Source organism: Ovis canadensis, chromosome 3 (genome assembly GCF_042477335.2).
Source record: "Ovis canadensis isolate MfBH-ARS-UI-01 breed Bighorn chromosome 3, ARS-UI_OviCan_v2, whole genome shotgun sequence".
NCBI classification, from domain to species: Eukaryota; Metazoa; Chordata; class Mammalia; order Artiodactyla; family Bovidae; genus Ovis; species Ovis canadensis.
Genome location: NC_091247.1, coordinates 193,727,750 through 193,741,793, shown reverse-complemented (window position 1 = coordinate 193,741,793; position 14,044 = coordinate 193,727,750). Strand labels below are relative to the sequence as shown.

At 37.8% G+C, this 14,044-nt stretch overlaps 1 protein-coding gene across 1 annotated transcript in view; it reads left to right on the top strand.

The window, feature by feature from the left end:
- Positions 1 to 11,582, top strand: part of BMAL2 (basic helix-loop-helix ARNT like 2) — a 101,683-nt gene extending 90,101 nt beyond the window's left edge. The window contains exons 15-17 of the mRNA XM_069581989.1: positions 6,224 to 6,299; positions 8,471 to 8,579; positions 11,042 to 11,582. Of these exons, the coding sequence (XP_069438090.1) occupies positions 6,224 to 6,299; positions 8,471 to 8,579; positions 11,042 to 11,178 (322 nt within the window). The 3' untranslated portion in view covers positions 11,179 to 11,582. The remainder of the gene's footprint in view (positions 1 to 6,223; positions 6,300 to 8,470; positions 8,580 to 11,041) is intronic.
- Positions 11,583 to 14,044: the final 2,462 nt, after the last annotated feature.

The following is a 14,044-nucleotide window of genomic DNA, read 5'->3' as shown; positions in this document are numbered from 1 at the left end:
TGGGCATAGAAGGAACCTGCCTCAACACAGTAAAGGCCATATATGATAAACCTACAGCAAACATTATTCTCAATGCTGAAAAACTGAAAGCATTCTCCCTAAAATCAGGAACAAGACAAGGGTGTCCACTTTCGCCACTGTTATTCAACTTTGTTCTGGAAGTACTAGCTACAGCAATCAGAGAAGAAAAAGAAATAAATTCAGATGGGAAAAGAAATAAAGCTCTCACTGTTTGCAGTTGACATGAAACTGTACATAGAAAACCCTAAAGATAGTATCAGAAAACTACTAGAGTTAATCAGTGAATTTAGAAAAGTTGCAGGATACAAAATCAATATGCAGATATCACTTGCATTTCTATATACTAACAATGAAAAATCAGAAAGAGAAATTAAGGAACAAATCCCATTCACCATTGCAAACAAAGAATTAAATATCTAGGAATAAACTTACCTAAGGAGACAAAAGAACTGTACATAGAAAATTATAAGACACTGATGAAAGAAATCAAAGATGACATAAACAGATGGAGAGATATTCCATGTTCCTGGGTAGGAAGAATCAATATTGTGAAAATGACTACACTACCAAACACAATCTACAGATTCAGTGGGATCCCTATCAAATTACCAATGGCATTTTTCACAGAACTAGAACAAAAAATTTCACAATTCATATGAAAACACAAAAGACTCCAAATAGCCAAAGCAGTCTTGAGAAAGAAGAATGGAGCTGGAGGAATCAACCTTCCTGACTTCAGATTATACTATAAAGCTACAGTCATCAAAACAGTATGATACTGGCACAAAAACAGAAATATAGACCAATGGAACAAGATAGAAAGCCCAGAAATAAACCCATGCACCTATGGGTACCTTACTTTCAACAAAGGAGGCAAGAATGGGGCAAAGTCACCCTCTTCAATCAGTGGTGCTGGGGAAACTGGAGAGCTACATGTAAACAAATGAAATTTGAACACTTCCTAACACCAAACACAAAGATAAACTCAAAATGGGTTAATGATCTAAATGTAAGAAGAGAAACTATAAAACTCTTAGAGGAAAACATAGGCAGAACACTCGATAACATAAATCAAAGCAAGATCCTCTATGACCCACCTCTTAGAGTAATGGAAATAAAAACAAAAGTAAACAGGTGGGGCCTGATTAAACTTAAAAGCTTTTGCACAGTCAAGGAAACCATAAGCAAGGTAAAAAGACAACCCTCAGAATGGGAGAAAATAATAGGAAATGAAACAACTGACAAAGGATTAATTTCCAAAATATACAAAGCAGCTCATACAACTCAATACCAGAAAAACAAACAACCCAATCAAAAAGTGAGAAAAAGACCTAAACAGACATTTCTCCAAAGGAGACATACAGATGGCTAACAAACACATGAAAAGATGCTTAACATCGCTCATTTTTAGAGAAATGCAAATCAAAACTACAATGAGATAGCAGCTCACACCCGTCAGAATGATAATCATCAAATCATCTACAAACAATAAATGCTGGACAGGGTGTGGAGAAAAGGGAACGCTCTTGCACTGTTGGTGGGAATATAAATCGATACAGCCACTATGGAAGCTGGTATAGAGATTCCTTAAAAAACTAGGAATAAAATCACCATATGACCAAGCAATCCCTCTCCTAGGCATATACCCTGAGGAAACCAAAATTGAAAAAGATACATGTATCCCATTGTTCACTGCAGCACTATTTCCAATAGCTAGAACATGGAAGCAACCTAGATGTCCATTGACAGAAGAATGGATAAAGAAGTTGTGGCACATACACACAATGGAATATTACTCAGCCACAAAAAGGATGCTTTTGAGTGAGTTCTAAGGAGGTGGATGAACCGAGAACCTATTATACAGAGTGAAGTAAGTCAGAAAGAGAAAGATAAGTATCATATTCTAATGCACATGTATGGAATCTAGAAAAATGGTACTGAAAATTTTATTTACAGAGTGGCAGTGGGGAAACAGACATAGAGAACAGACTTATGGACATGGGGAGAGGGGAGGAGAGGGTGAGATGTATGGAAAAAGTAACATGGAAACTTACATTACCATATGTAAAATAGATAGCCGACAGGAATTTGTTGTATGGCTCAGGAAACTCAAACAGGGGCTCTGTATCAACTTAGAGGGATGGGATGGGGAGGGAAGAGAGAGGGAAATTCAAAAGAGAGGGAATATATGTATACCTATGGCTGATTCATGTTGAGATTTACAAAACACAACAAAATTCTGTAAAGCAATTATCCTTCAATAAAAAATAAATTATAAAAGATATAATGCTGGAAATAAAAGCAAAAATAAACAAATGGGATCTAATTAAAATTAAAAGCTTCTGCACAACAAAGGAAAATATAAGCAAGGTGAAAAGACAGCCATCTGAATGGGAGAAAATAATAGCAAATGAAGCAACTGACAAACAACTAATCTCAAAAATATACAAGCAACTTATGCAGCTCAACTCCAGAAAAATAAACGACCCAATCAAAAAATGGGCCAAAGAACTAAATAGACATTTCTCCAAAGAAGACATACGGATGGCTAACAAACACATGAAAAGATGCTCAACATCACTCATTATTAGAGAAATGCAAATCAAAACCACAATGAGGTACCACTTCACACCAGTCAGAATGGCTGCGATCCAAAAAGCTGCAAGCAATAAATGCTGGAGAGGGTGTGGAGAAAAGGGAACCCTCCTACACTGTTGGTGGGAATGCAAACTAGTACAGCCACTATGGAGAACAGTGTGGAGATTCCTTAAAAAATTGCAAATAGAACTACCTTATGACCCAGCAATCCCACTGCTGGGCATACACACCGAGGAAACCAGAATTGAAAGAGACGCATGTACCCCAATGTTCATCGCAGCACTGTTTATAATAGCCAGGACATGGAAACAACCTAGATGTCCATCAGCAGATGAATGGATAAGAAAGCTGTGGTACATATACACAATGGAGTATTACTCAGCCGTTAAAAAGAATTCATTTGAATCAGTTCTGATGAGATGGATGAAACTGGAGCCGATTATACAGAGTGAAGTAAGCCAGAAAGAAAAACACCAATACAGTATACTAACACATATATATGGAATTTAGGAAGATGGCAATGACGACCCTGTATGCAAGACAGGGAAAGAGACACAGATGTGTATAACGGACTTTTGGACTCAGAGGGAGAGGGAGAGGGTGGGATGATTTGGGAGAATGACATTCTAACATGTATACTATCATGTGAATTGAATCGCCAGTCTATGTCTGACACAGGATGCAGCATGCTTGGGGCTGGTGCATGGGGATGACCCAGAAAGATGTTCTGGGGAGGGAGGTGGGAGGGGGGTTCATGTTTGGGAATGCATGTAAGAATTAAAGATTTTAAAATTTAAAAAATAAAAAACTAAAAATTAAAAAAAATAAAATAAAATAAAATAAAATCTAAAAAAAAAAAAAAAGATATATAATCATAAAGAAATAGTATAATCATGGTGAGACATATTAACATTTCTCTGAGAATATCATCAAATGCAGAAAAAATAAGAATAGGAGCATCTTGAATGATGTTATTAATAATTTACATATAATACACTTATATTTATATTAATTTTACATCCTACACAAAAACATTTAAAATTTTTTATCTCATACATTGTTATTAGGTGAGGAAAGGACAATTACTGAAGCTGTTTGGTGGGTATATAAGATTTCATTATATTATCTGCTTTTATAGCTCTTTGGAGTTTTCCATAATAGCTCTAAAATGTATTTCTGAAGTGAATTATAAACATTTGTACTAAGTAGCACAAAGTTCAACCAAGAAAATTACTCTGAGTATGGGTATAGTCCAACTCCCTTTGTCTGCATGTGGATATCCAATTTTTTCACATAATTTGCTGAAAAGACTGCCTTCTCCCATTGAATGGTCTTGGCACCCTCGTTGAAAATCATTTGAGTGTGTATGCTGGAAGGGCAACATAAGGAAAGCAAAAATTGAGCCAGGTGTTGCTAGCTGGGAACCATTAGAATGTGCAGGGTGCAGGGTATGGAGTTTTACGTATGGAGGCACCTTGGCCAGTGTATGGCGTTGAGTAGGAGAAAGCATGCTGGTTTCAGCAAATGACAAGGAGATTCACTGAGGAAGAGATCAGGCCACTGAGCAACGGAGTTTTAACTCAGTTAAAAGGGACTGAGGTGAAGTTAAATAGCAGGTTTTTGCCCAGTAAACTAAGGAATATTTCAGAATCTGGTAGTGACATGCATGGTTAGGGGAAGTTAGCTTCTTTCATCCTTCAGTTCAGTTCAGTTCATTTGCTCAGTCATGAATTGCAGCACGCCGGGCCTCCCTGTCCATCACCAACTCCTGGAGTTCACTCAGACTCACGTCCATCAAGTCAGTGATGCCATCCAGCCATCTCATCGTCTGTCATCCCCTTTTCCTCCTGCCCCCAATCCCTCTCAGCATCAGTCTTTTCCAATGGGTCAACTCTTTGCATGAGGTGGCCAAAGTACTGAAGCTTCAGCTTTAGCATCATTCCCTCCAAAGAAATCCCAGGGCTGGTCTCCTTTAGAACGGACTGATTGGATCTCCTTGCAGTCCAAGGGACTCTCAAGAGTCTTCTCCAACACCACAGTTCAAAAGCATCAATTCTTCTGCACTAAGCTTTCTTCACAGTCCAACTCTCACATCCATACATGACCACAGGAAAAACCATAGCCTTGACTAGATGGACATTTGTTGGCAAAGTAATGTCTCTGCTTTTGAATATGCTATCTAGTTTGGTCATAACTTTTCTTCCAAGGAGTAAGCATCTTTTAATTTCATGGCTGCAATCACCATCTGCAGTGATTTTGGAGCCCCAAAAAATAAAGTCTGACACTGTTTCCACTGTTTCCCCATCTGTTTGCCATGAAGTGATGGGACCAGATGTCATGATCTTCGTTTTCTGAATGTTGAGCTTTAAGCCAACTTTTTCACTCTCCTTTTTCACTCTCATCAAGAGGCTTTTTAGTTCCTCTTCACTTTCTGCCATAAGGGTGGTGTCATCTGCATATCTGAGGTTATAGATATTTCTCCTGGCAATCTTGATTCCAGCTTGTGCTTCTTCCAGCCCAGCGTTTCTCATGATGTACTCTGCATATAAGTTAAATAAGCAGGGTGACAATATACAGCCTTGAAGTACTCCTTTTCCTATTTGGAACCAGTCTGTTGTTCCATGTCCAGTTCTAACTGTTGCTTCCTGACCTGCATACAGATTTCTCAAGAGGCAGGTCAGGTGGTCTGGTATTCCCATCTCTTTCAGAATTTTCCACAGTTGATTGTGATCCATACAGTCAAAGGCTTTGGCATAGTCAATAAAGCAGAAATAGATGTTTTTCTGGAACTCTCTTGCTTTTTTGATGATCCAGCTAAACAAGGGCTAATTGAGTGGTTGATGTTTTTAAACCTTGAACCACAGAGTGGGAATTCAGCCAAACTACATACATTATATTGTGAAAAATCTCCAAGACATGTCACTAATCTTTTCATCTGTGTTTCCTACCTAATTCATTTCATTTTTCTGTTTTGATTTCTCCCTCTATAATTTCCTGTCAGCTGCATCCTTGGGAATACACAAGGCCATAAAGTTATGTTTATGCCATTATGTATCACATAATTGAGCATTTAGTAATATATAACATCGTAAGTTTTACATATTAAGTTTTGAAGAGATTTGTTATCTCTTCAAAGCCTATGATTATGTTTTTGTCTTCATGTGTTTCATTGATTTTGACCTATTATAGTAAAAACATGACGTATTTTCCACTTAAAGAAAAGGTTGCACAATATTAGGAAATCTTTCTTTACTCTAGTTCTGCTTTTTAGTATCCTAATAAGAACTGATTCTTGATGTCAGTGCCTATTTTGAACTGTGTAATTGTTCCATCACTATGCAACGTGTTGTATTAAGACAGGTAACATAATTTACTTAAGAGCTTTCACCTTGGGGTTTGATGTTTCTATTCAGTGTAGTGTTTTCAGCACTCTGTAGTCAAATATATGTCTGGTTCTGAATAAGTCAGTCTAACGATGAAAACTGTTGTGATATTCAGTCTTTATGTTCCTCCCTGCATTTTTATCAGACTGTATTCAGAAGAGAAATTTCTCTAAAATATATATAAATAGACATATAACATGTTTTATGTGTCATTTTTGAAGGTTACAGTCATCTTCATCCCTTGATTCAAGTCCAGCAGATTTACTGAAAGATACACACACTCTAAACTGCAGGAATGTAAGTACTTTCGTAAATGATAATATTCATGAAATAAATGAATGATAAAATTGGTCCTTGTTGATTATTTCTTTTGAGAAAAGAGGCCATCCTATTAAAAAAAATGATTTCTTTCCAGAGTTTTTAAGAGGCAGTGTAGAATAGTGGCTAATAGTGAAGTTGCTGAGACCATAATGTCTGGGTCCAAGTTTTGATTCACTTACTGCTGGGATAACCTCCTGTGTGTTTTTTAAACTCTGCACCTCAGCTTCCTCATTAGTGTGTCAATTAAATTATTTAATACACAAAGAAATAAAAAACCTCACAGTTCCTGGGACATAGTATGTGCTCAGTAAATTATAGTTATTATTGTTATTTTAACAAACTCCAAGTCTATGGATTAAAAGTACTCCTCATGGTCTGGAAGAAAGCTTAATATAAGCAACAAAACAAGTATGCAGTTCAGTTCAGTTCAGTTAAGTCGCTCAGTCATGTCCGACTCTTTGTGACCCCATGAATCGCAGCACGCCAGGCCTCCCTGTCCATCACCAACTCCTGGAGTTCACTCAGACTCACGTCCATTGAGTCCGTGATGCCATCCAGCCATCTCATCCTCTGTCGTCCCCTTCTCCTCCTGCCCCCAAGCCCTCCCAGCATCAGAGTCTTTTCCAATGAGTCAGCTCTTCGCATGAGATGGCCAAAGTACTGAAGCTTCAGCTTTAGCATCATTCCTTCCAAAGAAATCCCAGGGCTGATCTCCTTCAGAATGGGATGGTGGGATCTCCTTGCAGTCCAAGGGACTCTCAAGAGTCTTCTCCAACACCACAGTTCAAAAGCATCAATTCTTCAGCACTTAGCCTTCTTCACAGTCCAACTCTCACATCCATACAAGACCACAGGAAAAACCATAGCCTTGACTAGACGGACCTTAGTCGGCAAAGTAATGTCTCTGCTTTTGAATATACTATCTAGTTTGGTCATAACTTTTCTTCCAAGGAGTAAGCGTCTTTTAATTTCATGGCTGCAGTATTACCTACTATTTAATTCAATTGAATGAATATTAGCAATTTGAAATACATACAAAATGTGTGTACTGAACATAGCACTGAATATATGGAAGACCCTCATATAATGTAATTGTGATGTATCCCAGACAACAAAATGCTCTAAAGTAGGTATACTTCCCAGGTGGCGCTGGTGGTAAAGAGCCCACCTGTCAATGTAGGAGACGTAAAAGACTCAGATTTCATCCCTGGGTCAGGAAGATCCCCTGGAGTAGGAAATGGCAACCCACTCCAGGATTCTTGCCTGGGGAATCCCATGGACAGAGGAGCCTGGTGGGCTATGGTCCAGGGGGTCGAAAAGAGTCAGACACAACTGAAGTGACATAGCACAGAGCACATGAGAATATAGGAGAGAAGAGAAATTAAATCTGACCAGGGACAAAAGGGAACCTGAAAATATCTTTTTGTATTAACATAGACTTTTGTTCTGGTATTTTCAAGTTTTACTCTTACATTTGACACCTGTTTATTTGATATGTATTTTGTGCCAGACTATATACCAGAAACAGGGATTTAAGTCCTTGTAGCACAAAAGAATCTCTGAGTAGTGTATGCTATGTAGGCATTATGATAAAGTTTATCAACTGAATCAGACAATATAGGTAAATGATTTCTTTCGATGAGCTATATTGAACATCAGATTGTTTGGCCTGTGTCTGTGTAACACTATGACAACTTTTTGGTAAAAGTCTCTGGTTTAATACATACCCTGTTCCAAAGCAGTATTTCCCATTGTAGCTTTGGATGAGATATAGTTTTACCATCATTTTTAAAATACTGAAATGTTTTTCCTTCTTAATCTAAAACTTCCCCTTATATGTATAATTGTGTACTTTAGTTATGATTATGAATAATGTGGGAGCTTTGGAGTCAGAAGGACTTGGGTTAGAATCATGGCTCCAACACTTTAGACAAGATATTAGACTCTTTAGGCCTCAGATTCTTGACCTCACAATATTTGTAACATGAAAGAAAATTTTATTTTATTTGTGGAGTACCAAGCACAGGGCACTCAGTAAGTGCAAATTGCCATGTTGTTCATGAAGGCACACCCACATGTTAAAACTGCTAAGAAATCTTTATTTCATTCAAATAGGAAACTTACTGTTTTTTATTTTGTCATTACAGATGTCAGATAAGGAGTTGATTACCCTAAGTCCACCTGAAATAGGGGAACAAGAGGCTACAAAACAAAACCAAAGTGCTATTGCTCCCCTCAGTCATGAACCACTCCTCGGTAAGATTTCTTACACAACTGATCACTATTTTGGTTTTCTAAAAACTGCTTTTTTAGTCACTATAGTTTCAGGTTTAGGAAATTTCTAAATTTGCAAACAGCTTTAAAACTAAGTTTTTCCCCCAAACTACAATGAGATATCGCCTCACACTGGTCAGGATGACCATCATCAAAATCTCTGCAAATAATATATGTGGGAGAAGGCATGGAGAAAAGAGAACCCTTCAACCCTGTTGGTGGGAGCATATATTGGTACAATGACTATGAAGAACATATGGAGGTTCCTTAAACTAAAAATAGAGCTACCATATGATCTAGCAATCCCGCTCATAGGCATATATCTGGAGAAAACTAATTTGAAAAGATGCATGCACCCCAATGTTTGCAGCAGCATTATTTACAATAGCCAAGACATGGAAGCAACCTAAATGCCCATCAGCAGATGAATGGATAAAGAAGATGTGGTATATATACACACAATGGAATATTACTCAGCCATAAAAAAGGGAATAATGCCATTTGTAGCAACATGGATGCACCTAGAGATTATCATATTAAGTAGATCAGACAGAGAGAGACAAATATCACATAGTATCACACATGTGGAATCTAAAAAAAAAAAAGACACTAATGAACTTATTTACCAAACAGAAGTAGACTTACAAACAGAAAACAAATTTGGTTATCAAAGGACAAAGGCAGGGGGAGGGATAAATTAGGAGTTTGGGATTATCAGATACAAACTACTATATATAAAATAGGTTAACAACAAGGTCCTACTATATAGCTCAGGGAACTCTATTCAATATAGTATCACAAACTATAATGGAGAAGAATCTGAAAAAGAATATATATATATATATGAATCACTTTGCTGTACAAAGGGTCTTAAATACAGTAGTCATGGTGTTAATTTTTCAGTGTATGCGACTTAGGTGGTACTAGTGGTAAAGAACCTGCCTGTCAGTGCAAGAGACATGAGAAATGCAGGTTTGTTCCCTGGGTCGGGAAGATCCCCTGGAAGAGGACATGGCAACACACTCCAGTATTCTTGCCTGGAGAATCCCACAGACAGAGGAGCTTGGTCGGCTACAGTCCATAGAGTAACAAAGAGTTGGACACAACTTAAGCATCTGAGCACATACAGCACATTCTACTTAATGGACTTGTCACTGAAAGTCTGATTATCAACTGAGTTGTTATGAGTATTATTAAAACACAGTTTAAATAAAACTAAAGCTCTCATGTTTAGGGAAAAATTCCATTCTCCAGAAAAAGATTTTTAAAAGATACCAATCATAAAAAGTTTAAGATATAATTATTCATTTTAACTATACCTATGCAAAGTCCGAATAAAGAAACTTGAAGGGATACAATTTTATGCTCCCCATAACTGCCTCTGATCTCCTGAAAATAAATGTTAAAGAGAATCAGAGGGGAAAAAAAGAAAGTGAAAGTGTTAATTGCTCAGTCATGTTTGACTCTTTGGGACCCCATGGACTGTAGCCCTTCAGACTCCTCTGTCCCTAGAATTCCCCAGGTAAGAATACTGGAGTGGGTAGCTATTTCTTTCTCCAGAGGATCTTTCTGACTTAGCAATCAAACCCAGGTCTCCTGCATTGCAGGCAGATTCTTTACTGTCTGAGCCACTGGGAAAGCCCTGAGAATCAAAAGCCTTGAAGGAACATGGACATTCAGGTTCACACAAAACCACATATTGCATGCTCAGTTACCAAGTCATGTCTGACTCTTTGCAATCCCATTGACTGTAGCCTGCCAGGCTCCTCTGCCCATGGGATTCTCCAGGCAAGAATACTGGACTGGGTTGCCATTTCCTTCTCCAGAAACCACATATTAATCATCTTAAATTCTATTGTACTTTGGAAGATACTTAGAAAACTTTGATTAATCTCTCACTGTGTTTTAACCATGGATTTCTAGAACCTCTTTAGTATCAATTTAAAACACATTTCCATGGTTCCTCTTTATTTCCTTTTTCAATCAAAAATCTAAGGACTCCTTCCTTTTATTAGAGTCTTTCAAATTTTTGGAAAGTGACGCTTTTGTCTCAGCCTTATCATTTTGGAGTTAAACAAGCATTTCCACAAGGCAGATTAAAGTTAAATTTCTCTTTCCAGGCTCTATACACACACAGGAATAAACCCCAGCCCTTACCGTCCAACGATCTCAGACTCTGTACCTCTTAGTGCTTTTATTTTCTATTAGAAAAGTCATAGACTAACTCCCCTATGTGCATCAAATGAGTGAAGTGCAATTTATCTGACAGCAGATTGTTATAAAAATAGGCAACCCATTAAAAAATATATCTGGCATCTGTAAAACGTATGCTTTGCCTTCAATAATACATTGTGTGGTATCCTAACCTTGCTTTGCCATTTTTGATGATAACTCATGTTTTAACCTCCAAATGTACTTACACAGCCTGTATTTCAATTCGATAGGAGAAGGAGTCCAGCTGGACTTTGAAGCCCTCTGTGACAATGATGACACAGCCATGGCTGCCTTCATGAATTACTTAGAAGCAGAGGGGGGCCTGGGAGACCCCGGGGACTTCAGTGACATCCACTGGACACTCTAACATTTGATTTTTAACTCTAAACATGAGAAAAGTCTCGAAGCATTTCATTTACAAAAGACTATATAGTCTTTGTATTCTTTGTATACTGTTTTTATCTTTTATTCCTATTAATGGTCTGCCAGTTTTTATAGATTTACTCCTGACTTTAATAGGGATTTGGGGAAATGTGATGTTTCCCTTCAGAGTCACAGAATTTTCTATAGACTGTTTTAGTCATCGACATGGCTTCAAACCCACTAGTTGCTATATTTTTGCTAAAGTCTTTTTAACCAAGAATGCCACATGTATCTTGGTTTGGTTTTATTTTTATTTTATGGTGCAGTTGTTTTGAGTTTGGGGAGTTTAATGTGTGGACATTTTCCTTGTGTCTGAGATTCATTTATAATTGACTTAGAAGATTTGTGTAATTTGGAACATTTCCTTTCCTCATAAATTTCCTTCACTGAGGTCAGGGCTTATCCATTTTAAGAAAATAGTGAGTACTTGAACATTTAAAGGGATAGTGCAATTTGTAGTTGTGATCACAATGAATACTGTAGTCAGTCTTTGTGGACTTGGGCAAGTACAGAACCACAATAGTTATGCTCAATTGAGCACTTTGAGATAGATTTTAAGTGAGATGATTTCTTATTTAAAATTCAAAAGGAAAAGCTGAGAAAGTTTCAACTTTGCTTACAGAAAAGGAAAGATCTTGGGCCCTATAGCTGTGTGATTAGCCTTTGCCTTAATACTCAAGGGTATTAAGATTTACTCTTAATAGAACCACTCAAGATTTTTATTACAGATAGAACAGGTTTCTGATGCTGAAAGGTATTTAGCAACAGATTAGTCTTAGTGGAAGAAGTGGGTCCAGGCAGATTCAATGTCTTGCATAATGTCACAATTAAGTTCATATGTCTTTCAATGTTTAATGTGTGTAAACCAGTTTCTTTATACACATTTGGGAAAACAATAGTCTCATTAGTTAAATGATTAGTTAAGTCACCTAGGAGCTAGTTGTTGACTCTCTAAATTACTAGGAAATTACAGTTACTATTGCTTGTAACCAAAGCTAATTACATAAATGACAAGTACATTTTTAAAACCATGAGGCAATGAGAAAGAATTCAAAACCAATTTTCCAGCTATAATTAAAAATTGAAAGCAGTTTAAAAACCAGTAACCTAGAAGTGGCTCAAATTGAGTGCAAGAATTAAGGATATTTAAAATACTGTATGTGTATATCTACATGTTTGAAGAGCATAATACTGTAATATTATAATGGTTCCATAATACCTATGGTTTTAATAGCTCTTTCTAGTTTACCAAGTGTATTCCCATATTTTCTCTTTTGTGCCTCACAAGTAAAAGTAAGATAGGCTAGGAAACTAATGGGGATTAGTTTCCCTGGGGATCAACTCCAGTTTTCTGTGTCATGCTGTCCCTCTCCAGCAGATTTTCCTGAGAGCCTCTCACCAAACAAGGCACCCTTTTTACCTTACATATATATCCTTAGGCTGCAACAGATTAAACTTTCAGACACATTAATGGACAACACAGTAACGTCACAACCAAAATCATATGTTCCTTCACATGTGATATTTGCAGAGGCCACGTGGGCGAGGATGTATTGACCTGTTGTCTTGAATCAATGCAGTGTTCCAATAATGTCAGAGGTTCAGCACCACCCCTGGTTCTGGCATTTGAGAACTTGGGGGACATTCAAGTGTAGAATAAGCCAAAGCCAAAAAATCCTACAAGATGGGGGTATTGGTTTGTAGCAGCCTGTGCAGGATATTTGGGGCTTCCCAGGTGGCTCATTGGTAAAGAATCAGCCTGCCAATACAGAAGAGACAAGAGACTTGGGTTTGATCCCTGGGTCAGGAAGATTCCCTGGAGGAGGAAATGGCAACCCACTCCAGTATTCTTGCCTGGAGAATCTCCATGGACCAAGGAGCCTGGTGGGCTACAGTCTGAGTTGGACACTACTGAGCACACACACGCACACATGCACACAAGCATGATAATTAAGTCTGAAGAAGCATGACAGATACACCTGTTCTCTAAGTCAAATAGAGAGGTCTGCCTACAGAGGTAACATTTCAGGAGTCTGGACCACTGCAGATTGTGCTAAATCTCCAGAGTCAGCCTAAGCCAGTGTAGCAGGATAGGTCACTGTGGCCCCTTGACCTCCCAAGGAGGTGGGGGCAATCCTCATGATCCAGGGATCTGAGAGGCAGACTTTCTCGAAGCTGGTCATTCCTGCTTACACAGTAGCAGTTCTCTCTCTTTGTAAGAGGAGAGGTTATTCCATAGACTTACGGGTGGATAGTAATTGAATTGCTTTGAATTGAATGCTTTGATCCTTTAGTAACCCACTCTGATGTTTATCTTCTTGCTCTGCCCCCAGAATTCACTCCAAGCATTGTATGATACTGTAGCTCTAAGTTCAGTGCTTTCTTCATGCATTCTATTTACATTTGATTGCTGTTAAGAGTGACATATTTTTTATGCTTTACATTATACTGTTTCATTTTACTCAAACCAATTAATTTCTTACATGTTGGTGAAAATATCTACCAATTTAATCAAATATCCTAAAAAGAATACTATCTTATTTATTTACTTTTTTAATTCTAAGAATTACCTACATGGGAGGCATGCCTGGATTGGAAGAGCCTGCTAAACTAAATTTCTCTGTGTGACCTCAAGAAAGCCATTTTAACTCTCTCTACTTCAGTTTCCTTATTTGTAAAAAGAGGTTTGATCTCTCCATTTACTTCCTGTGGAGTAATGATTCTCACCCATAGGACTCGAACCCATAATCAGATGCTAGAAATATTCAGTTCAGTATGATAGCCACTGGCCACATGTGGCTACTGAAAAC